This window comes from Eurosta solidaginis, chromosome 5, assembly GCF_040869045.1.
Source record: "Eurosta solidaginis isolate ZX-2024a chromosome 5, ASM4086904v1, whole genome shotgun sequence".
Lineage (NCBI taxonomy): Eukaryota > Metazoa > Arthropoda > Insecta > Diptera > Tephritidae > Eurosta > Eurosta solidaginis.
Window position 1 is genome coordinate 31,074,428 of NC_090323.1, and position 26,484 is coordinate 31,100,911.

The following is a 26,484-nucleotide window of genomic DNA, read 5'->3' on the forward strand; positions in this document are numbered from 1 at the left end:
GCTGATACGAAAATAAACAGATGCTATAACTGCCGGATCACTAGAAGAGGTAGACGTAAGGCGGTGGAAACACTGCCATATGGAAAATCGTAGAACAACTGCTGATTAAAAATGGTTTTTTCAATGTCGCTACTGGCATGCTTTTTTTATTTTAATCAATAGTTTAAGCACCAAACTAGAGTACAATATCAAAAAATTATACATATATATTATATGAAATGATTTTACAACATCACAAACTTTATAGTTTTGACGGACGTCCATGTTAAGCCCGTTCCCTTCATCACTTTCAAATTGATTTTAATGTTTTACGTTACAGGAAAAGGTATGATGTGTTATATATTTCTCGTTTTTTGAAGAATATGAAACCACCATTAAATTTTTATACTCAGTTGAGCAGTTGAGCAGAGTATATTAACTTTGATTGGATAACGGTTGGTTGTACAGGTATAAAGGAATCGAGATAGATATAGACTTCCATATATCAAAATCATCAGTATCGAAAAAAAATTCGATTGAGCCATATCCGTCCGTCCGTCTGTCCGTCCGTCCGTCCGTCCGTCTGTCCGTTAACACGATAACTTGAGTAAATTTTGAGGTATCTTGATAAAATTTGGTATGTAGGTTCCTGGGCACTCATCTCAGATCGCTATTTAAAATGAACGATATCGGACAATAACCACGCCCACTTTTCCGATATCGAAAATTTCGAAAAATCGAAAAAGTGCGATAATTCATTACCAAATAAGGATTAAGCGATGAAACTAGGTAGGTAAGTTGAACTTATGATGCAGAATAGAAAACTAGTAAAATTTTGGACAATGGGCGTGACACCACCCACTTTTAAAAGAAGGTAATTTAGAAGTTTTGCAAGCTGTAATTTGTCAGTCGTTGAAGATATCATGATGAAATTTGGCAGGAACGTTACTCTTATTACCATATGTCTGCCTAATAAAAATTAGCAAAATCGGAGAACGACCACGCCCACTTTTAAAAAAAATTTTTTTTTAAATTGAAATTTTAAAAGAAAAGTTAATAACTTTACTGTATATAAGTAAATTATGTCAACATTAAACTCCAGTAATGATATGTTGCAACAAAATACAAAAATAAAAGAAAATTTCAAAATGGGTGTGGATACTTTTAATGCCATAAGTCGAAAAAAAATTTACCAATCCTTGTGAAATTTGGTAGAGGCTTAGATTCTAGGACGATAACTGTTTTTGGTGAAAAAGGGCGAAATCGGTTGAAGCCACGCCCAGTTTTTATACACAGTCGACCGTCTGTCCTTCCGCTCGGCCGTTAACACGATAACTTGAGCAAAAATCGATATATCTTTACTAAACTCAGTTCACGTACTTATCTGAACTCACTTTGTATTGGTGTAAAAAATGGCCTAAATCCGACCACGCCCACTTTTTCGATATCGAAAATTACGAAAAATGAAAAAAATGCCATAATTATATACCAAATACGAAAAAAGGGATGAAACATGGTAATTGTATTGGTCTATTGACGCAAAATATAGCTTTAGAAAAAAACTTGGTAAAATGGGTGTGACACCTACCATATTAAGTAGAAGAAAATGAAAAAGTTCTGCAGGGCGAAATAAATAACCCTTAAAATCTTGGCAGGTATTACATATATAAATAAATTGGGGTTATCCAACAGATGATGTTCTGGGTCACCCTGGTCCACATTTTGGTCGATATCTGGAAAACGCCTTCACATATACAACTACCACCACTCCCTTTTAAAACTCTCATTAACACCTTTAATTTGATACCCATATCGTACAAACTCATTCTAGAGTCACCCCTGGTCCACCTTTATGGCGATATCTCGAAAAGGGGTCCACCTATAAAACTAAGCCCCACGCCCTTAAAATACTCATTAACACCTTTCATTTGATACCCATATCGTACAAACAAAGTCTAGAGTCACCCCTGGTCCACCTTTATTGCGATACCTCTAAAAGGCGTCCACCTATAGAACTAAGGCCCACTCCCTTTTAAAATACTCATTAACTCCTTTCATTTGATACCCATATTGCACAAACGAACTCTAGAGTCACCCCTGGCCCACCTTTATGGCGATATCTCGAAACGGCGTCCACCTATGGAACTAAGGATTACTCCCTTTTAAAATACTCATTAACACCTTTCATTTGATACCCATATCGTACAAACAAATTCTAGAGTCAACCCTGATCCATCTTTATGGCGATATCCCTAACTGCCGTCCACCTATAGAACTTTGGCCCACTCCCTCATAAAATACTCTTTGATTCCTTTCATTTGATACACATGTCATACAAACACATTCCAGGGTTTCCCTCGGTTCATTTTCCTACATGGTTATTTTCCTTTATGTTGTCACCATAGCTCTCAACTGAGTATGTAATGTTCGGTTACACCCGAACTTAACCTTCCTTACTTGTTTTTATTTGATTATGTTTATGGATATTTAGGCTAGTATAAATAAATACATAAATGTAAGGCGCGATAACCTCCGAAGAGATCTAAGGCCGAGCTTCTCTTCCAATTTGCGTCGTGCTCCTCTTGATTTTCCCTACAAATTGGCCGGACGGTACCTACATGTTTTATGCCGACTCCGAGCGGCATCTGTAAGGCAGATGAGTTTTCACTGAGAGCTTTTCATGGCAGAAATACACCCGGAGCGCTTGCCAAACACTGCCGAGGAGCGACCCCGCTTAGAAAAATTTTCTTCTAATTGAAAAACATTATTTCTAAAATGTTCATGTTGCTTTGCCCGGGGTGTGAACCCAGGGCATACGGTGTGGTAGGCGGAGCACGCTACCATCACACCACGGTGGCCACGCATTAAATGTGAAGCGTGGGTAAACGTGGCCAACTGTCAAAATCCTCGATGAACTTAAAAAAAACTTTTTTTCACCATATTTTATTTTGCAGTTATTATAACATATTATTAACAAGTAAGGAAGGCTAAGTTCGGGTGTAACCGAACATTACATACTCAGTTGAGAGTTGTGGAGTCAAAGTAAAAAGAACCTAGGGTAACCCTGGAATGTGTTTGTATGACATGTGTATCATATGGAAGTGGGCCATAGTTCTATAGATGGACGCCATTTAGGGATATCGCCATAAAGGTGGACCAGGCCTGACTCTAGAATTTGTTTATACGATATGGGTATCAAATGAAATGTGTTAATGATAATATTAAAAGGGAGTGGGCCTAAGTTCTATAGGTGGACGCCTTTTCGAGATATCGCCATAAAGGTGGACCAGGCGTTACTCTAGAATTTATTTTGTACGATATGGGTATCAAATGAAAGGTATTAATGGGTTATTTAAAAGGGCGTGGGCCTAAGTTCTATAGATGGACGCCTTTTCACGATATTGCCATAAAGATGGACCAGGGGTGACTCTAGAATTTGTTTGTACGATATGAGTATCAAACTAAAGGTATTAATGAGGGTTTTAAAAGGGAGTGGTAGTTGTTGTATAGGTGGTCGCATTTTCGAGATATCGCCATAAAGGTGGACCAATGGTGACCCTAGAATTTGTTTGTGCAATATGGGTATCAAATGAAAGGAGTTAATGAGTATTTTAAAAGGGAGTGGGCCTTAGTTCTATAGGTGGACGCCTTTTAGAGGTATCGCAATAAAGGTGGACCAGGGGTGACTTTAGACTTTGTTTGTACGATATGGGTATCAAATGAAAGGTGTTAATGAGTATTTTTAAAAGGGAGTGGGCCTTCGTTCATGGGTGTTAGCCTTTTCGAGATATCGTCATAAAGGTGGACCAGGGGTGACTTTAGAATATGTTTGTACGATATGGGTATCAAATGAAAGGTGTTAATGAGTATTTTAAAAGGGCGTGGGGCTTAGTTCTATAGGTGGACGCCTTTTCGAGATATCGCCATAAAGGTGGACCAGGGGTGACTCTAGAATGAGTTTGTACGATATGGATATCAAATTAGAGGTATTAATGAGAGTTTTAAAAGGGAGTGGTATGAAGGCGTTTTCCAGATATCGACCAAAATGTGGACCAGGGACGACTGTGTATAAAAACTGGGCGTGGCATCAACCGATTTTTCAAAAGGATTGGTTAATTTTTGTTCGACTTATGGCGTTAAAAGTATCCTAGACAAATTAAATGAAAAAGGGCGGAGCCACGCCCATTTTGAAATTTTCTTTTATTTTTGTATTTTGTTGCATCATATCATTTTACTGGAGTTGAATGTTGACATAATTTACTTAAATACTGTAAAGATATTAAATATTTTGTTAAAATTTTATTAGCGAGCTTTGCTCATATTGCTTTATACAATGGTTTTTGTAATTGATATTAGAGAAAAATTGTAAGTTTACAAACGGCGATGGTTACTAAGACATGTTTCTGAATTTCACTTCTTCATCAGCTAGCTTTTCGGGAGCTGAGCGTTGAACTCGAATCTCCAACATTCATATCAGTGCAAGCCTTTAGCTGCTACGCCATATGAATGTTCCGTTGTTCGCTGTACAATTGGTCTCTAAGAGTTGCCTTTTTTGTTTGTATTCCTTTTGATCACCACAGGCACATACACTCTCTATGTGGTTTATTCCTAATGGTGTGGATATGATTTTTAGGCGCTTTTGAAAGCTTAGTAACATTTGTTGGGATTTTTACAGTATTTGTTTTTAATACTTCCGCTGTTACTATTATATCAACATGATCATATTTAATTAGCGAGCTTTGCTCATATTGCTTTATACAATGGTTTTTGTAATTGATATTAGAGAAAAATTGTAAGTTTACAAACGGCTCGCTCAGCTCCCAAAAAGCTAGCTGATGAAGAAGTGAAATTCAGAAACATGTCCTAGTAACCATCGCCGTTTGTAAACTTACAATTTTTCTCTAATATCAATTACAAGTTAAAATTTTACTTAAAAAAAATTTTTTTTTTAAAAGTGGGCGTGGCCCTTCTCCGATTTTGCTAATTTTTATTAAGCGTACATATAGTAATAGGAGTAACGTTCCTGCCAAATTTCATCATGATATCTTCAACGACTGCCAAATTACAGCTTGCAAAAATTTTAAATTACCTTCTTTTAAAAGTGGGCGGTGCCACGCCCATTGTCCAAAATTTTACTAATTTTCTATTCTGCGTCATAAGTTCAACTCATCTACCAAGTATCGTCGCTTTAGCTGTCTTTTGTAATGAATTATCGCACTTTTTCGGTTTTTCGAAATTTTCGATATCGAAAAAGTGGGCGTGGTTATAGTCCGATATCGTTCCTTTTAAATAGCGATCTGAGATGAGTGCTCAGGAAACTACATACCAAATTTCATCAAGATACCTCAAAATTTACTCAAGTTATCGTGTTAACGGACGGACGGACGGACATGGCTCAATCAAATTTTTTTTCGATCCTGATTATTTTGATATATGGAAGTCTATATCTATCTCGATTCCTTTATATATGTACAACCATCCGTTATCCAATCAAACTTAATATACTCTGTGAGCTCTGCTCAACTGAGTATAAACAAGTAAGGAAGGCTAAGTTAGGGTGTGACCGAACATTACATACTCAGTTGGGAGCTATGGAGACAAATTAAGGAAAATCTCCATGTAGGAAAATGAACCGAGGGTAACCCTGGAATGTGGTTGTATGAAATGTGTATCAAATGGAAGGTATTAAAGAGTATTTTAAGAGAGAGTAGGCCATTGTTCTATGGATGGACGCCATTTAGGGATATCGCCATAAAGGTGGACCAGGGCTGACTCTAGAATTTGTTTGTACGATATGGGTATCAAATGAAAGGTGTTACTGAGCATTTTAAGAGGGAGTGGGCCTTAGGTCTATCGGTGGACGCCTTTTCGAGATATCGCCATTAAGGTGGATCAGGGGTGACTCTAGAATGTGTTTGTACGATATGGGTATCAAATGAAAGATGGTAATGAGTATTTTAAAAGGGAATGGGCTTTAGTTCTATAGGTGAACGCCTTTTCGAGAAATCGCCATAAAGGTGGACCAGGGGTGACTCTAGAATATGTTTGTACGATATGGGTATCAAATGAAAGCTATTAATGAGTATTTTGAAAAGGAGTGATCCTTAGTTCCATAGGTGAACGCCGTTTCGAGATATCGCCATAAAGGTGGACCAGGGGTGTATCTAGAATGTGTTTGCACGATATAGGAATCAAATGAAAGGTGTTACTGAGCATTTTAAGAGGGAGTGGGCATTAGGGGTATAGGTGGACGCCTTTTCGAGATATCGCCATTAGGGTGGGCCAGGGGTGACTCTAGAATGTTTGTACGATATGGGTATCAAACGAAAAGTGTTACTGAGCATTTTAAGAGGGAGTGGGCATTAGGTCTATAGGTGGACGCCTTTTCGAAATGTCGCCATTAGGGTGGGCCAGGGGTGACTCTAGAATGTGTTTGTATGATATGGGTATCAAATGAAAGATGGTAATGAGTATTTTAAAAGGGAGTAATCCTTAGGTCTATAGGTGGACGCCTTTTCGAGATATCGCCATAGAGGTGGACCAAGGGTGACTCTAGAATGTTTGTACGATGTGGGTATCAAACGAAAGGTGTTACTGAGCATTTTAAGAGGGAGTGGGCATGAGGTCTATAGGTGGACGCCTTTTCGAGATATCATCATTAGGGTGGGCCAGAGGTGACTCTAGAATGTGTTTGTACGATATGGGTATCAAACAAAAGGTGTTACTGAGCATTTTAAGAGGGAGAGGGCATTAGGTCTATAGGTGGACGTATTTTCGAGATATTGCCAATAGGGTGGGCCAGGGGTGACTCTAGAATGTTTGTACGATATGGGTATCAAACGAAAGGTGTTACTGAGCATTTTAAGAGGGAGTGGGCATTAGGTCTATAGGTGGACGCCTTTTCGAGATATCGCCATTAGGGTGGGCCAGGGGTGACTCTAGAATGTGTTTGTACGATATGGGTATCAAATGAAAGGTGGTAATGGGTATTTTAAAAGGGAGTAATCCTTAGTTCTATAGGTGGACGCCTTTTCGAGATATCGCCATAAAGGTGGACCAAGGGTGACTCTAGAATGTTTGTACGATATGGGTATCAAACGAAAGGTGTTACTGAGCATTTTAAGAGGGAGTGGGCATTAGGTCTATAGGTGGTCGCCTTTTCGAGATATCGCCATTAGGGTGGGCCAGGGTGACTCTAGAATGTGTTTGTACGATATGGGTATCAAGTGAAAGGTGGTAATGAGTATTTTAAAAGGGAGTAATCCTTAGTTCTATAGGTGAACGCCTTTTCGAGATATCGCCATAAAGGTGGACCAAGGGTGACTCTAGAATGTTTGTACGATATGGGTATCAAACGAACGGTGTTACTGAGCATTTTAAAAGGGAGTGGGCATTAGGTCTATAGGTGGACGCCTTTTCGAGATATCGCCATTAGGGTGGGCCAGGGGTGACTCTAGAATGTTTGTACGGTATGGGTATCAAACGAAAGGTGTTACTGAGCATTTTAAGAGGGAGTGGGCATTAGGTCTATAGGTGGACGCCTTTTCGAGATATCGCCATTAGGGTGGGCCAGGGGTGACTCTAAAATGTTTGTACGATATGGGTATCAAACGAAAGGTGTTACTGAGCATTTTAAGAGGAGTGGACATTAGGTCTATAGGTGGACGCCTTTTCGAGATATCGCCATTAGGGTGGGCCAGGGGTGACTCTAGAATGTTTGTACGATATGGGTATCAAACGAAAGGTGTTACTGAGCATTTTAAGAGGGAGTGGGCACTAGGTCTATAGGTGGACGCCTTTTCGAGATATCGCCATTAGGGTGGGCCAGGGGTGACTCTAGAATGTGTTTGTACGATATGGATATCCAATTAAAGGTGTTAATGAGGGTTTTAAAAGCGGGTGGCCCTTAGATGTATGTATATGTGAAGGCGTTCTCGCGATATCGACCAAAATGTGGACCAGGTGATCCAGAAAATCATCTGTCGGGTACTGCTAATTTATTTATATATGCAATACCACTAACAGTATTCCTGCCAAGATTCCAAGGGCTGTTGATTTCGCCTTGGAGAACTTTTTCATTTTCTTCTACTTAATATGGTAGGTGTCACACCCATTTTACAAAGTTTTTTCCAAAGTTATATTTTGCGTCAATAAACCAATCCAGTTACCACGTTTCATCCCTTTTTTCGTATTTGGTATAGAATTATGGCATTTTTTTCATTTTTCGTAATTTTCGATATCGATAAAGTGGGCGTGGTTATTGTATTTCGGCCATTTTTTATACCAAGATATAGTGAGTTCAGATAAGTACGTGGGCTAAGTTTAGTAAAGATATATCGCTTTTTGCTCAAGTTATTGTGTTAACGGCCGAGCGGAAGGACAGACGGTGGACTGTGTATAAAAACTGGGCGTGGCTTCCACCGATTTCGCCCATTTTCACAGATAACAGTTACCGTCATAGAATCTATGCCCCTACCAAATTTGAGAAGGATTGGTAAATTTTTGTTCGACTTATGGGCGGAGCCACGCCCATTTTGAAATTTTCTTTTATTTTTGTATTTTGTTGCATCATATCATTACTGGAGTTGAATTTTGACTTAATTTACTTATATACAGTAAAGATATTAAATTTTTTGTTAAAATTTGAATAAAAAAAAATTTTTTTTTAAAAAGTGGGCGTGTTCTTCATCCAATTTTATTAATTTTTATTTAGCACATATATAGTAATAGAAGTAACGTTCCTGCCAAATTTCATCATGATATCTTCAACGACTGCCAAATTATAGCTTGCAAAACTTTTAAATTACCTTCTTGTAAAAGTGGGCGGTGCCACGCCCATTGTCCAAAATCTTACTAATTTTCTTTTCTGCGTCATAACGTCAACCCATCTACCAAGTTTCATCGCTTTAACCGCCTTTGGCAATGAATTACCGCATTTTTTAGGTTTTTCGAAATTTTCGATATCGAAAAAGTGGGCGTGGTTATAGTCCGATATCGTTCATTTTAAATAGCGATCTGAGATGAATGCCCAGGAATCTACATAGAAAATTTCATCAAGATACCTCAAAATTTACTCAAGTTATCGTGTTAACGGACAGACGGACGGACGGACGGACGGACATGGCTCAATCAAATTTTTTTTCGATACTGATGATTTTGATATATGGAAGTCTATATCTATCTCGATTCCTTTATACCTGTACAACCAACCGTTATCCAATCAAAGTTAATATACTCTGTGAGCTCTGCTCAACTGAGTATAAAAAGCTGCGGAAATTTGCGATTTTCGGAGTAACTAGTAAAAATGTGATAAAAGTCAGAAAACGAAAAGCCGCTCGCTATCTATTGGGGTTTTAAATGTTGTTGTTTACATCAATAGTTTGGGGTAAGTTTTGTAATTATACCTTTCATGAACATGAAATGGTATATTAACTTTGGTCCGATGTTTGTAACGTTGAGAAATATAGAAGATACACTCACCATTAAGTATACCGAATTGATCAGGGCGACGAACTGAGTTCATATAGCCATGTCCATCTGTCCGTCCGTCCGTCTGTCTGTTTGAACGCAAACTAGTCCCTCAAATTTTGAGATATCTCAATGAAATTTGGCACAAGGATGTATTTTTGTAGGTATTATATTAGACATTTGTCGGACCCGGTAGGATCGGACCGCTATAATATATATCTCCCATACAACCGATCGTTCACATAAGACGATTTTGGTTATTCCTGCCGCAATTTAGAAAGTATAAACATGAAACTTGGCGATATATATTCTAATATATCATAGAAGATATCCTGAAAAAATTACTTTGATCGGAGCTATATATAGTTATATCCCATACAACCGATCGTTTAGATAGAAAGATTTTTGGCCATTTCTTCCTTAATTTAGAAAGTATAAACGTGAAACTCGGTGATATATATTTCAATATATCACATAAGATTTTCTGAAAAAATCACTTTGATCGGAGCTATATATAGTATATATCCCATACAACCGATCGTTCAGATAGAAAGATTTTTGGCAATTTCTCCCTTAATTTCCAGTATAAAAACGTTAAACTCGGTGATATTTATTCTAATATGTCATAGAAGATTTCATGTAAAAATCATTTCGATCGGAGCTATATATAGTATATATCCCATACAACCGACCATTCAGATCGAAAGATTTTTGACAATTTCTCCCTTAATCTAATATATAAAATTCTTCTGTCACGGTTTTAGAGGCTGAAGTCCTCCGAAACGGCTGAACCGATTATCATGAAATTTTGTGAGCATATTGAGTAGGTCTGAGAATCGGCCAACGTCTACCCTTTTTTCGCTACGTGCCTAGGGTTGAGATCAAAACGTGGACCCGGGTACCCCTAGAATGTGTTTATACAATATGAATACCAAATTAAAGCTGTTGATCAGTGCTATAGCACAGGATAATTTTCGTACCCCCGGGTGACTAGGGTCTCGAGATATAGGCCAAAACGTAGACCCGGGTACCCCTAGAATGTGTTTATACAATATGGATATCAAATGAAAACTATTGATGAGTGCTATAGTACAGGATAATTTTCATACAACTAGGAGGATAGTGTCTCGAGATATAGCCCAAAACGTGGACCCGGGTACCCCTAGAATGTGTTTATACAATATGGATATCAAATGGAAACTATTGATGAGTGCTATAGTATAGGATAATTTTCATAAAACTGGGAGGCTAGGGTCTCGAGATATAGCCCAAAACGTGGAAAAGGGTACCCCTAGAATATGTTTATACAATATGGTTATCGAATGAAAGCTGTTGAGTGCTATAGTACAGGATAATTTTCATACAATTGGGAGGCTAGGCTCTCGAGATATAGCCCAAAACGTGGACCCGGGTGCCCCTAGAATGTGTTTATACAATATGTATATCAAATGAAAACTATTGATGAGTGCTATAGTTCAGGATAATTTTCATACAACTGGGCGGCTAGGGTCTCGAGATATAGCCCAAAACGTGGAAAAGGGTACCCCAAGAATGTGTTTATACAATATGGATATCAAATGAAAACTATTGATGAGTGCTATAGTACAGGATAATTTTCATACAACTGGGAGGCTAGGCTCTCGAGATATACCCCAAAACGCGAACCCGGGTGCCCCTAGAATGTGTTAATACAATATGGATATCAAATGAAAACTATTGATGAGTGCTATAGTACAGGATAATTTTCATACAACTGGGAGGCTAGGGTCTCGAGATATAGCCCAAAGCGTGGACCCGGGTACCCCTAGAATGTCTTTATACAATATGGATATCAAATGAAAACTATTGATGAGTGCTATAGTACAGGATAATTTTCATACAACTGGGGAGCTAGGCTCTCGAGATATAGCCCAAAACGTGAACCCGGGTGCGCCTAGAATGTGTTTATACAATATGGATATCAAATGAAAACTATTAATGAGTGCTATAGTACAGGATAATTTTCATACAACTGGGAGGCTAGGGTCTCGAGATATAGCCCAAAACGTGGAAAAGGGCACCCCTAGAATGTGTTTGTACAATATGGTTATCGAATGAAAGCTGTTGATGAGTGCTATAGTACAGGATAATTTTCATACATTTGGGAGGCTAGGGTCTCGAGATATAGCCCAAAACGTGGACCCGGGTACACCTAGAATGTGTTTATACAATATGGATATCAAATGAAAACTATTGATGAGTGCTATAGTACAGGATAATTTTCATACAACTGGGAGGCTAGGGTCTCGAGATATAGCCCAAAACGTGGAAAAGGGCACCCCTAGAATGTGTTTATACAATATGGTTATCGAATGAAAGCTGTTGATGAGTGCTATAGTACAGGATAATTTTCATACAATTGGGAGCCTAGGACCTCGAGATATAGCCTAAAACTTGGACCCGGGTACCCCTAGAATGTGTTTATACAATATGGATATCAAATGAAAACTATTGATGAGTGCTATAGTACAGTATAATTTTCATACAATTGGGAGGCTAGGCTCTGGAGATATAGCCCAAAACGTGGACCCGGGTGCCCCTAGAATGTGTTTATACAATATGGATATCAAATGAAAACTATTGATGAGTGCTATAGTACAGGATAATTTTCATACAACTGGGAGGCTAGGGTCTCGAGATATAGCCCAAAACCTGGAAAAGGGTACCCCTAGAATGTGTTTATACAATATGGATATCAAATGAAAACTATTGATGAGTGCTATAGCACAGGATAATTTTCATACAACTGAGAGGCTAGGGTCTCGAGATATAGCCCAAAACGTGGACCTGGATATACCTAGAATGTGTTTTTACATTATGGATATCGAATTGAAGCTGTTGATGTATGCTTTAGTACAGAGTAAGTTTTACACCGCTGAGTGACCACGGTCTCGAGATACAGGTCAAAACATGGACCCGGATACACCTAGAATGAGTTTTTATATTATGGGTATCAAATTGAAGCTGTTGATGTGTGCTATAATACAGAGTAAGTTTTACACCGCTGAGTGACTAGGGTCTCGAGATATAGGATAAAACATGGACCCTGATACCCCTAAAATGTGTGTGTATTATGGATATCAAATAAAAGATGTTGCTGAGAGCTCTAAAGTTCATTGTGATATTCGATGTAATCGCATCAACCTGGCAAAACTGATAAATATGCATGCGAAGCCGAAAAAAAGACAAGAATTAATAATACCCACATACCTATTTACATACGTCCTATTCGATTTGCCTGAAATTTCGTATATAAATTTACCTACAAATAGATTTACGATGCTTTTTTCCGGGAAGTATACCAGAGACGGTCTGGGACTGGGATTATGACTAGGAATGGGACTGAGACAGAGACTTGGAGTGGAACTGGGACGTAGACTCGGAATGGGACTGGAACAAAATACATACCACCCTCTGGGACTGGCAATAAGAGATGAAGAAGAAGGAGAAAAACTTGAGAGAAGAGAAAAGAGAGTACACTGAGAAAGAGATAGAATGAGACGAAGATGGAGATGAAGCGAAAAAGAAGGAGGGAGGAGTGAATAAAAAGACTAGGAAAAAGTGTAGAGGGGTAGGGCAGAGTTAGACGGAAAAAGCTTATTAAAATGTATGCAGATAGACCAAATTTAGGGCAGAACAACGTCTGCCGGGTTTGCTAGTTTCCAATATAAAAACGTTAAACTTGGTGATATTTATTCTAATATATCATAGAAGATTTCCTGAAAAAATCACTTTGATCGGAGCTATATGTATATAGTATATACCTATCCCATATAACCGATCGTTCAGATAGAAAGATTTTTGGTCATTTCTCCCTTAGTTTCCAATATAAAAACGTGAAACTTGGTGATATATATTCTAATATACCACACAAGATTTCCTACAAAAATCCAGCATTATCAGTGATTTGCACCAGATGGCGCAACACTGAATGAATATAGTTGGTAAAAGGAATAGAAGTAGCAAATTTGCCAGTAAAACAAACCACCGCTGTATAGCTAAATGGTTAGCGCAGCGTGCCTAAAGCGTACTGATGATGAAGGCTTAGCACCCTTCGAAATGGATCTATCTGCGCAGCTATGGCAGGTTGTCTGAAAAATTTTCTACTTACTATTCCAAAAACAAAATACAATTTTTCAAATTTAGAAAAATTAAAAAATAACAATAACTATCATTAGAAAAAAAATTATTTTTCTGGCCTTGAGCTCGAATCGAACCTTGAATCATAGAAGATTTCCTGTAAAAATCATTTCGATCGGAGCTATATATAATATATATCCCATTCAACCGATCGTTCAGATAAGGGGGCTTTTTGCCAATTTTTATTTTATATTTATCTTAAAAATCGTTAAGGTATGTAGATCTGTTCACTATATATTTTTTATTTTATACATCCGATTATTCGGAGATTACGAGCGGGATAAGATTATTGTTCAGCCCCATTTATGAAAGGTATGAAGTCTTCGGCACAGCCGAACACAGTCCCGTCCTTACTTGTTTTTCATTGATATTAGGACGTTTGTCTTTTTTGCACTCATGTAGCGTGTGAAACTACTAATAAACAAGTTGCCCACCAGAGAACAGCGATGAATGATTCTTCTTTCTTATCAATAAAAATCCCAATTTTCTCGAGTGAGCGTGAGGGTTGAATACAGGTTTAAACAATAAAAAAAGTAAAGCATTATCTTTTCAAACATCATAACAAAAACAATAAATGCAGTTTTGCCAAAATTTTTGAATTTCAGTGGACGGAAATATATTATTACTATGTATTATTCCTATTATTTATCAATAAAATTCCAGTTCTCCCGTGTGACATTGAGCGTTGAATCCTATTTTAAACAATAACAAGTAAAGAAGGTTAAGTTCGGGTGTAACCGAACATTACATACTCAGTTGAGAGCTATGGTGACAACATAAGGGAAAATAACCATGTAGGAAAATGAACCGAGGGAAACCCTGGAATGTGTTTGTATGACATGTCTATCAAATGAAAGGCACTAAAGAGTATTTTATGAGGGAGTGGGCCATAGTTCAATAGGTGGACACCATTTAGGGATATCGCCATAAAGGTGGATCAGGGTTGACTCTAGAATTTGTTTGCACGATATGGGTATCAAATGAAAGGTGTTAATGAGTATTTTAAAAGGGAGTAATCCTTAGTTCCATAGGTGAACGCCGTTTCGAGATATCGCCATAAAGGTGGACCAGGGCTGACCCTAGAATTTGTTTGTACAATATGGATATCAAAAGAAAGGTGTTAATGAGTATTTTAAAGGAAGTGATCCTTAGTTCCATAGGTGGACGCCGTTTCGAAATATCGCCATAAAGGTGGACCAGGGGTGACTCTAGAATGTGTTTGTACGATATGGGTATAAAATTAAAGGAATTAATGAGGGTTTTAAAAGGGAGTGGTGGTAGTTGTATAGGTGGTCGCCTTTTCGAGATATCGCCATAAAGGTGGACCAGGGGTGACTCTAGAATGCGTTTGTATAATATGGGTATCAAAAGAAAGGTGCTAATGAGTATTTTAAAAGGGAGTGGATCTTAGTTCTATAGGTGGACGCCTTTTCGAGGTATTGCAACTTAGACTTTGTTTGTACGATATGGGTATCAAATGAAAGGTGTTAATGAGTATTTTTAAAAGGGAGTGGGTCTTCGTTCTATAGGTGCTCGCTTTTTCGAGATATCGCCATAAAGGTGGACCAGGGGTGACTCTAGGATATGTTTGTACGATATGGGTGTCAAATGAAAGGAGTTAATGAGTATTTTAAAAGGGCGTGGGGCTTAGTTCTATAGGTGGACACCTTTTCGAGATATCACCATAAAGGTGGGCCAGGGGTGACTCTAGAATGTGTTTGTACGATATTGGTATCAAATTCAAGGTATTGATGAGAGTTTTAAAAGGGAGTGGTGGTAGTTGTATATGTGAAGGCGTTTTCCAGATATCGACCAAAATGTGGACCAGGGTGACCCAGAGCATCATCTGTTGGATACCGCTAATTTATTTATATATGTAATACCTGCCAAGGTTTCAAGGGTTTTTTATTTCGCACTGCAGAACTTTTTCATTTTCTTCTACTTAATATGGTAGGTGTCACAGCCATTTTACAAAGTTTTTTCTAAGGTTATATTTCGCGTCAATAAACCAATCCAATTACCATGTTTCATCCCTTTTTTAGTATTTGGTATAGAATTATGGCATTTCTTCATTTTTCGTAATTTTCGATGTCGATATCGTCGGATTTCGTTCATTTTTTATGCCAAGATAAAGTGAGTTCAGATAAGTACGTGAACTAAGTTTAGTAAAGATATGTCGATTTTTGCTCAAGTTATCGTGTTAAGGGCCATGCGGAAGGACAGACGGACGACTGTGTATAAAAACTGGGCGTGGCTTCAACCGATTTCGTCCATTTTTACAGAAAACAAGTAACGTCATAAAATCTATGCCCCTACCAAATTTCAAAAGGATTGGTAAATGTTTGTTCGACTTATGGCATTAAAAGTATCCTAGACAAATTAAATGAAAAAGGGGGGAGCCACGCCCATTTTGAAATTTTCTTTTATTTTTGTATTTTGTTGCACCATATCATTAGTGGAGTTGAACGTTGACATAATTTACTTATATACTGTAAAGATATTAAATTGTTTGTTAAAATGTTACTTTAAAAAAAAAATTTTTTAAAAGTGGGCGTGGTCCTTCTCCGATTTTGCTAATTTTTATTAAGCATACATATAGTAATAGGAGTAACGTTCTTGCCAAATTTCATCATTATATCTTCAACGACTGCCAAATTACAGCTTGCAAAATTTTAAATTACCTTCTTTTAAAAGTGGGCGGCGACACGCCCATTGTCCAAAATTTTACTAATTTTCCATTCTACGTCATAAGTTCAACCCACCTACCAAGTTTCATCGCTTTATCTGTCTTTGGTAATGAATTATCGCACTTTTTCGGTTTTTCGAAATTTTCGATATCGAAAAGGTGGGCGTTGTTATAGTCCGATAGCGTTCATTTTAAATAGTAATCTGAGATGGGTGCTCAGGAACCTACATACCAAATTTCATCAAGATACCTCAAAATTTACTCAAGTTATCTTGTTAACGGACGGATGGACGGACGGACATGGCTCAATCAAATTTTTTTCGATCCTGATTATTTTGATATATGGAAGTCTATATCTATCTCGATTCCTTTATACCTGTACTACCAACCGTTATCCAATCAAACTTAATATACTCTGTGAGCTCTGCTCAACTGAGTATAAAAAGGTAAAGCATTAAGTGCAGTTTTGCATAATATATGTACTTGCAATTCGAAACTTTGTGGGCGGATAATACATTAAACGAATAATTTTTAGTTTTTTAAAGGTAGACTGAATGAGTGTGAAGTATGTGCATGGGACATTTGGTTTCTACCTACTTGCGCAAGAAACTTAGGCATATGTTTAGGAGTACTTATATGTACGAATAAAAATAACTACGTCTTTTGTAGCCCCTTCAAAATGTCTACTTTCAAGGGTTTTAAACGTGAAATAATACTTTCGTATATCGAAGGAGGAAAATCATTGGAGGCATTATCAGCAGTTGTAAAAGAAAATTATCATGTATCTGAAGACAACTTATGTTTCATCCTCAGTGATTTTCAAAGACATATTATTCCTACTTTTAATAAACGATGGATAGAAGCTTCACGGAAAAATGATACATTTTTAATAAAAAACAGCAATTGGCTAGAATCAAAGTATTCAGTAACTTTACCGAACTCTGAAGACGTTCCAACCGACTCCACACCATCTACTCCTTCTAAAAAACGTCGGAGACCATGCTATCTTATCCATATTTGTCAGAATCCAGTAAAAGAAGAAAAACTACAATGCTACTTAATGACCATGCTCTGCTGAAATTACAGGAGTGGATATAAATTTGAATAAAAGACTACATAATTCTGTAAGCTCTTTCATCGGGTGTAATGATAAAAGCTGAAAAATTTGGCAGTTATGCTATGGATACTGCCAGGATCTATGTGAGCAATTATGAATGGTACTACATGCCATCTTCACAAAATTTTGATTAATGGAGAAAGTGTCATAAAGCAGTACTTCTATCAACTTTTGGAAGATGCACAAGAGTCCCGTATTAAAGATTATAAAAAATTTCGTCTACATCATGCTAGAAAATGCTCAAGATCCGCTACAAACCAGGACATATTTCATACTCCTCTTTATACTTCAGATCCTTACATAACCAGCATTAGAAAACTGTATACTAAAAACGTGAAGGAACTTGATGAAGACACCTTAAATCTTTTGAAAGTGAATGAATTAATTTTAGACCCCGAAGTTCATCAAGTATAAATAACAGTACCTGGGCGACCGAGCTTTGCTCGGAAATCTTCGCGTATGCCGCATAACATACTTTGTTCTACATGTCTTCATTAATCAAACCCTATGTTTTTTATATGTACATATATTATATATTTTGATTTCCTTAAAAATAGGTAGCAAACTACCATGGTGAGATATCTTTTTGCTATGGTGAGAAATCTTTCTAATATTAATATGTGAGAAATTGCAAATTATTCATTTCATATTTGCCAAAAATATGCATTTAAATATATTTTGCTAGAATTTGCCACGCTGCCTTGATATTGCATTTCAAATTTATTAGCGTGTGTGAAATTAAGAAAATTAAGTCGAATCATGTGAAGATTTTTAACTTTAATGTTCTCCTTTAAAGCTTTAATAGAATATGAGTAAGTAGAGTACTATTTCGTCTAACTACCCCAACCCTAAATGGCAACCCTACTCAAGAATGTCCCTATTGCAACGCTGAGTGTAATACCTTTCGTTTGATATCCATATCGGCATATCTCATGCAATTGTTTTGAATTTCGAATAGGTGGCAACCGTAAATGGCAACCCTACTCAAGAACGTCTCTATTGTAATGCGGAGTGAAATACCTTTCGTTTGATACCCATATCGGCATATTTCATGCAATTTTTTTTTTTAATTTCATATAGGTGGCAACCCTAAATGGCAGCCCTACTCAAAAATGTACCTCTTGTAATGCGGAGTGAAATACCTTTCGTTTGATACCCATATCGGTATATCTCATGCAATTTTTTTTAATTTCGAATAGGTGGCAACCGTAAATGGCAACCCTACTCAAGAATGTCCCTATTGCAATGCGGAGTGAAATACCTTTCCTTTGATACCCATATCGGCATATATCTGCAATTTTTCTTAATTTCGAATAAGTGACAACCCTAAATGGCAACCCTACTCAAAAATGTCCCTATTGTAATGCGGCGTGAAATAGCTTTCGTTTCATACCCATATCGGTATATCTCATGCAATTTTTTTTAAATTTCGAATAGGTGGCAACCCTACTCAATAATGTCCCTATTGTAATGCGGAGTGAAATACCTTTCGTTTGATACCTATATCGGCATATCTAATGCAATTTTTTTTTAAATTCGAATAGGTGGCAACCCTAAATGGCAACCCTACTCAAGAATGTTTCTATTGTAATGCGGAGTGAAATACCTTTCGTTTGATACCCATATAGGTATATCTCATGCAATTTTTTTTTAATTTCGAATAGGTGGCAACCTTGTGAAACATTCTGAGTGGCAACACCTAGGTAGAAAGTCTTAGAAGGTGATACATTATCTCTGTGCCAAATTTTATTTAAATCGGTTGAGCCGTTCCCGAGATCGTTCGGCTATACAAACAAACAAGAACTGCTCGTTTAAAGTTATAATAAACATATATGTACAATAACAATAGTAAATATTACAATTAATTATGTAAGTAATTTTTTTCAATTTGAATCACCATTTTTTATGTTTTTATTATTTAAATTTATTTTTATTTTGATGTACTATTTGATATTTGGTTTTTGTAGGCATTAAAATAATAGTATTCATTTAAAAAAAATAAATATTGGATATTTTTAATAATTTTGAATTTCTTTTATTTTTTAAGGTATGGTTTTAAATTAAATCATAATAAATTACATTCCATTTGAAGCCATATACCCTATTCTATACTTGTATAAAATTTTAGAACATAATATTCAGAAATAAAAAAGTTATTGATATTTAATCAGAAACTGACCTTTATTTTCCATAGTGCGCTGGAGAAAAATCGCTTATACTGCAGCCGCGTAAATTTATACATTGACAGTCAAGCAGCAATTATGGCAATAATCTCCCATAGCACATTATCTTAAAGTGTGTTAGAGTGTAAGCAATACAGAGATATATGTACATCCTTATTGGGTCCCTGGGCATGTGGGAATAGATGAAAATGACAAATCGGATGAGCTAGCTAAACAGGGTGAATCCTTCAAAGCTCGTACCGTGGACCTCCCAATCAGCTTGGGGGATTGACTGGGAAAGGCGTGGAACCAATTGCGGGGCTGCAAATGTCGAAAATCATGTGCAGGTCATACAACCTTAGACTAAAAGGTTGCTTTTATCACTGAAAGGAGAGGACTGTAGGCTCATGATGGGTATTCTGACTGGACACTGCCATTTGGCGTAACATGCTTTTAAAGTAGGCCTTTTCAATGATAGAAGATGTAGAAAGTGCGGGTTGAAGCTGGAAACAATCGAGCACGTTTTGTGGTTGTTATTGTTGTTGTAGCGATAAGGTTATCGATGTGATGGTCCTTTGCCGGATACAGATCAGGTACGCTCCGGTAACACAGCACCATTAAAGTGCTAGCCCGACTATCTCGGGAACGATTTATATGGCCACATTAAACCTTCAGGCCATCCCTCCCTCTCCACCACCAAGTTCCATGAGGAGCTTGGGATCGCCAGAGCCTCGACTGTTAGTGAAACAGGATTCGCCGCGGATAGGTGAGGTTGACAATTGGGTTTCGAGAAGCTATATACTGCGCTGGCAGCCTGAAAGGGTTGCGCTACACAGCCCCTTGAATCTGGTATTTTAGTCGCCTCTTACGCCAGGCATACCTACCGCGGGTATATTCTGACCCCCTAACCCGCTTGGGACACGTTTTGTGGTCGTGCCCTACAGTCCCAGACTATGACTCCAGCTGTTTGCAGTGGCACAGCTATCAAATCTAAAAGTAGTATGTAAAAGACGGAGTTATTTTATTACATATGTAGGTTCTTGTTTCTGATACGGGTTTTCTGTTTGGTTGTTGATCAACCTTCTGGTAACACTATGGACTCATTCAGTCTAAGGGAGGTCATCACGGCCTGCTAGTTCAACTTAACCTAACCAAAACGAAACCTTAGCAAGGCTCCGGCCAATTCTGGAGCAGGATTTTGGACAATTACATAATGCTGTATGTCCTACTTTTAAAATTATAATTTGCGAGGATGGCCACCACCCCTAATTATTCTATTTATGTAAACTATAACTCTTTTGCTGACATCTCAGCACAATTATTTTCTGGATAAAAATACGAGAAATTTCAAGATTTCCTAATCTTTCAAGTATGTATCTAAAGGTATTTTACTCGAATTTATTAACTCTATTGAGCTAATCTACTGAAATGATACAATTACAACCAACATTTCCCTATTATATAGACACATCTTGGAACCAAGGCTATAAGTCCGGGCTCAAGTCCGGTTAATAAATATCATGGCAATGCCTAAACCAGGCATGCTTAACGAACGAAACGAAGTGACTTCGTTTCGTTTATTAGCGTTGATTATCGTAACGAAATGATATCGTTTCGTTCGTTAAGCATGCCTGGCCTAAACATTCTCAACGTTTCCTGAAGAAATAAATTCCGAGAAAAGGCAACAAGTAAGGACGGAAATGGAGCTGAGCAATAATCTTATCCCATTCGTAATATCCAAATATCGGCTGTATGAGATGTGAGTTATATAAAGAGAAAAGATGGATATAAGCATGACTATCTTATCTGAACAATAAAATAAAAATTTTCATAAATGTAATACTATGTTCAAACAGAAAAATAAATTGAGGAAATTTCGATTTGAATTGAGTGCTGTTCATACAACTCGATTTAGCTTACACATTAGTAATTTGATAGCTGGTTGGCTCATCTCTACAGCAAGAACATACCTTTGTTCAGACTGTCAAAATGAACACGCACATTATTAGGCGAATGAAATGGAATGAAAACATAAAACTTTGAAATTTTTGTGTGTTGTAAGAAAATGTGTTCAATGTTTTGGTTTCATTTTGAGTTTGCCATCTTCTTTTGACAATCCCTACTCCAGTGAAAAGAAAGACATAAAATCAGCTGATGAGATGAGCCAACCACATAGTTCAGCCATGCGTAACTGACGTTAAAATATACTCAATAAACACACTTTACAATGTTGCATTTGCAGTTTGAAACAATTTATTACGCAATTTTTTTTAAATTGGCAATTTATTATTACAATTTATTATATGACAAATTGCGTAATAAATTGCCCAAATAGTATAAATTGCCAATTTGGTGTGTGTTTGAACCTAGTATAAGGCGCGATAACCTCCGAAAAGATTTTAAGCCGAGCTTCTTTTCCTAATTGCGCCGTGCTACTTTTGATTATTTCTGCAAATTTGCGGGACAGGACCTACATGTTTTATGCCGACTACGAATTCGGTGTGGTAGGCGGACTACGCTACCACGGCAGCCGCAGTTTTAGATGTTGCCGTAGGTAATGCACAGCCGTATATTTTGTTCGTGTACTGTGTTAATATACTACACCAGCTTGCAAATACAATGAAGCTAGACCAATTGTACAAAATCTTGAACACTCCGTAAACCTTTTAATAGTCATTCAATTAAAAAAATACTTCTACAGAACATGGAAAATGGAATTGAATTTTCGCCCGGGAGTTTTTTAAAGTAGAAGAAAGTAGTAGGTGTTCTTGTTGTCAGAAAAACTTCATTCATATGACGAAAAATCAAGTCCAGACTGGTAAAAATTTTTTTAGCATAGTACAGGTTTACAAGTATGATATGTATGAGAGGGAAACAATTCCTTTCACGAAGTGTCAAAATTACCAGGGTTGCTGTCGTGGAAAGCGACACAGGGAAACAAAAAAGGGAGCGGAATATCAGATATGGGTTGCTGTGATGGTAAATTTTTTTGAACGAATTTAGCATGAAAATCTAGTGCACCTATATGGGTCCTACAGAAAATTATACAAAAGTCTTGAATTGGGGTATCTGAGGACGCGTAGTTATTCCAATATTAAGAATACAAACACAGGTGCTAAGTTTTTCTGCCCGTTAAAAAGTTCTACGTGAAAAACAGTTTGAAACCGAGGTCGACTGCAATAACCCGTCCAAAAATGTAAAGAGAAATGAAAAGACGCGTTTTGTCTTGTTATCAATAGTCCAAAGGCGAAAAAGTATTCGAATTATTGGAAGCGAGGCAAAAACGCGTCTATTAATACTTCCCCCAACGGTTTTGGTCATGTTTTAACAATCGTCCCCGGTAATAAAGTATCACAATTTGTTAATTAAAATTGTCCACAACATATGCATTTTAAAGAGAGATGTAATTAAGTGCTCGTTTAAAAGTAAATAAGGATATTTCTTTGTAATTTGACAATAAAAATTTTACGCAGTTTTCGTTAGCTGCTACTACACTTTTCTTGGGCCTAAGAAGTACAACAATGCCAAATAGCTTCCACAAAAAAAACGAAAGAGAACAAGCATTTTATCAGGTGAGCGTGGCTGTGTATGTGCGTTCTGCTACATATCCTACTTGTAGACCTGTACTATGTTTTTTAGGTGTTCCCCTGAGAACGGTAGCATTTGTTCCTTGCTGCTATCACGGATACTCTTTTATATATATATATAATAGGTTCGACTCCAGCTTTTTTCTTTTTCTTTTCCCTTTTTCAGACATCCTAAGCAATCAGTGATCTTGAAATGCATTTTTGGATCGACAAACGCTCTCAACAATGCGGGTTCGGAAGATCACGCGTGGCAGCTTCGCTTTCAAGTGCTGGTGGATCCGGAGTGGGGCTTAGTTTCGGACACCCGCCACGTCGTATAAGTAGCAGCAGCGCTAGTAAATCGAGTAGTAGAAACACATTGCCGGATTGCCATCACAGCAATGCAGCTGGTAGCAGCGGCAGCAGAAGTCACCAATATCAGCTTCAAAATCATCAGCAGCAACAGCATCAGCAAGTTCACAATAACAACAACTTTAATATTGGCCATCAGAATCATGAACAAGCACATGCTCACAGTAGCAGCCCAAGCAATTGTACCAGTAACAGCAACATCGTCAACGCTGGAGCAACACCATCTGCCACCTCGGTGACTTTAAATAATAACCCCCACCATAATGCTTATCTGCAAGCGCATCATCACGCCAATGCTACGCTACAAAACCAACATGCTTCTGGCAATACAAATATAATGAACAATAACAATTCTACTATTTCTTCTACGTCCACGGCAATGTCAGGTGATGCGCGCGTTATTATGCCGACATCTCATAACTTCAATCAACGTGGTGCTGCATTGCTACAAAATAGTGTTGGCACATCAAATGCACCACTCTATCAACAGGATCATATCAATCAATGCTACGACATGCGCAGCTATCATCATCCTCAGTTTGGTAACATGTCGGTGCGACATTATCAACATCCAAGTAGGAATTACAACGGTCCAACGCACGCCACTGCAAACTCCGCCACTCAATCTTATCGCGGTGGTGGTGTTGCCAGCCAAAGCAGTACAAGAACAATAGTTGGCTCTACAAGTGCTGCTCCATCTGTGCCCACAATGCAACATATGGATCAAATGGCATATCGACAAACACATGGTTATAGTGGGTAAGAGAGAACATACATATGTACATTGGTACTATAAAATTTTGAACTAATTGAAAGAATAACACGACGAATTAGAGCCATCAATTCGCTATAAAGTAATTCACCACAAATACTTTTATTACACAACATTCGCGATACGCCTATTTTGTAACTTTCAGTTGTTGTCGTAATCGGATATGAAGCCAATAAACATACATATGTATCTGTCGTGGATTGGAAAATTTGATGTTCAAAGATCCAAAATATTTTTAATTGATTACAGCAATATTTATTAGTTCTGTATCCGATTCCGACACAAATTGGATTCCATGACATCCGTGTGTAAATTTGCCTTTTTACAAATTATTCCTCAAAACTTTGTACTTTTTTCAAACCTTATAAGAACATTATATTTCGTTGTAGTGGTCGTGCAGTGTCATCCTCGGCTCGACTGTAATTTGTAGGGCTTTTTTGGTTGAGCAGAAAATTTACATAGGCCTCAAGCTTGGCTTTGTGCTTCCTTCTAGCATTTTGGCGGAGTTGGGAGATGCAATGCTTCCCTGACCTGCAGTCAGGGTGGTGGATTTGCACTCCTAACAGGAATCAGTGAATTCATATTGAAGTTTAGAAACTGACGTGGTGCCATATAAAAACCAAATTACTATTGATTTTGTGCCTGGCGTGGTGCCATTTAAAAATCAAATTAATATTGATTTTGTGCCTAGCGTAGTGCCATTTAATAACCAAAAAAATTAACATTTCGAGAAATAGCGGAACTTAAATATTGTTGAATAACGGAGCTATTGCGAATAACGGAGGAACATGTGGAATGAAACGACAATGTAGAAATACCATTTTGATTTTGTACCTAGCGCTATGGTCATAGAACCCTGCCATTAATCCCAAATCTCAAAAAAAAAAAAAAAAAAAAAAATATGCACATTATTGTTTGTATATAACGCAATCTAAGCCCCATTGTGCAACATTCTTTTGAAGTGGGTTAGTACCATTTTCCACTCCTGTATAAAAACAACACACATATTAGTTTTTTTCTGACCACACATTTTCAAATCTGTTTTTATACTCAGTTGGGCAGAGCTCACAGAGTATATTAATTTTTTTAAAATACTCATTAATACCTTTCTTTTGATACCCATATTGTACAAACAAATTCTAGGGTCACCCCTGGTCCACCTTTATGGCGATATCTCGAAACGGCGTCTACGTATGGAGCTAAGGATTACTCCCTTTTAAAATACTCATTAACACCTTTCATTTGATACCCATATCGTACAAACGCATTCTAGAGTCAACCCTAATCCACCTTTATGGCTATATCCCTAAATGGCGTCCACCTATAGAACTATGGCCCACTCCCTCATAAAATACTCTTTAATGCCTTTCATTTGATACAAACACATGTCATACAAACACATTCCAGGGTTTCCCTCGGTTCATTTTCCTACATGGTTATTTTTCCTTATGTTGTCACCATAGCTCTCAACTGAGTATGTAATGTTCGGTTACACCCGAACTTAACCTTCCTTACTTGTTACTTATTATAAGTGTCCTAAAAAGCGCTTAAAAATAGAGCTTACGATTTCTTCTCGAACACAAGCGAGATTTGCGAGACCCGAGAAATCGAGAACTCGTAAATCTCGCGAGCTTCTCGACATAAACTTAGTTCCTGTATGGACAGTATTTATACACGTGGTTTTTTTTACTTGTGAATTTTTTTTATTATATTGCTAACGAGACATCGAGAACACGGCTTATCGCGAGATTCTCGAAATAGTCGTAATATTCGCAAGCTTCTCGACTTTGAATTCAGTCGCTGCATTGGCCGTATTCTATACATTTCGGTGTTTTTTAGTTGTGGTTTTATGGAAATTTTTGCTTGTGCTCAAGAAGAAATCGTACGCTCTATATAAAACAGCCATTGAATCGATTAAATTGAATGTCGAGAAGCTCGCGAGTATTACGAGTATTTCGAGATTCGAGAATCTCGCGAGAATTGAAAGTCGAGAAGCTCGCGAGTCTTACGGGAAATTCGAGATTCGAGAATCTCGCGAGAAGGCGAGACTCGCGCGAAATCTCTTCTTGAACAAGTTCGGGAAATCGTACGCTCTACTTAAAACAATATATGTATACAAAAAAAAAGAAGAAAAATAGCATATTTTAACTTTAATATTACTTAAACTTACAGGGATGAGTTAC

General features: G+C 37.5%; 1 protein-coding gene across 1 annotated transcript in view; it reads left to right on the forward strand.

Moving 5' to 3' along the window:
• Positions 1 to 26,484, forward strand: part of LOC137251778 (putative uncharacterized protein DDB_G0277255) — an 80,336-nt gene that overhangs the window by 53,015 nt on the left and 837 nt on the right. Inside the window, exon 2 of the mRNA XM_067786591.1 lies at positions 23,345 to 24,288. Coding sequence (XP_067642692.1) covers positions 23,372 to 24,288 — 917 coding nt within the window. The 5' untranslated portion in view covers positions 23,345 to 23,371. The remainder of the gene's footprint in view (positions 1 to 23,344; positions 24,289 to 26,484) is intronic.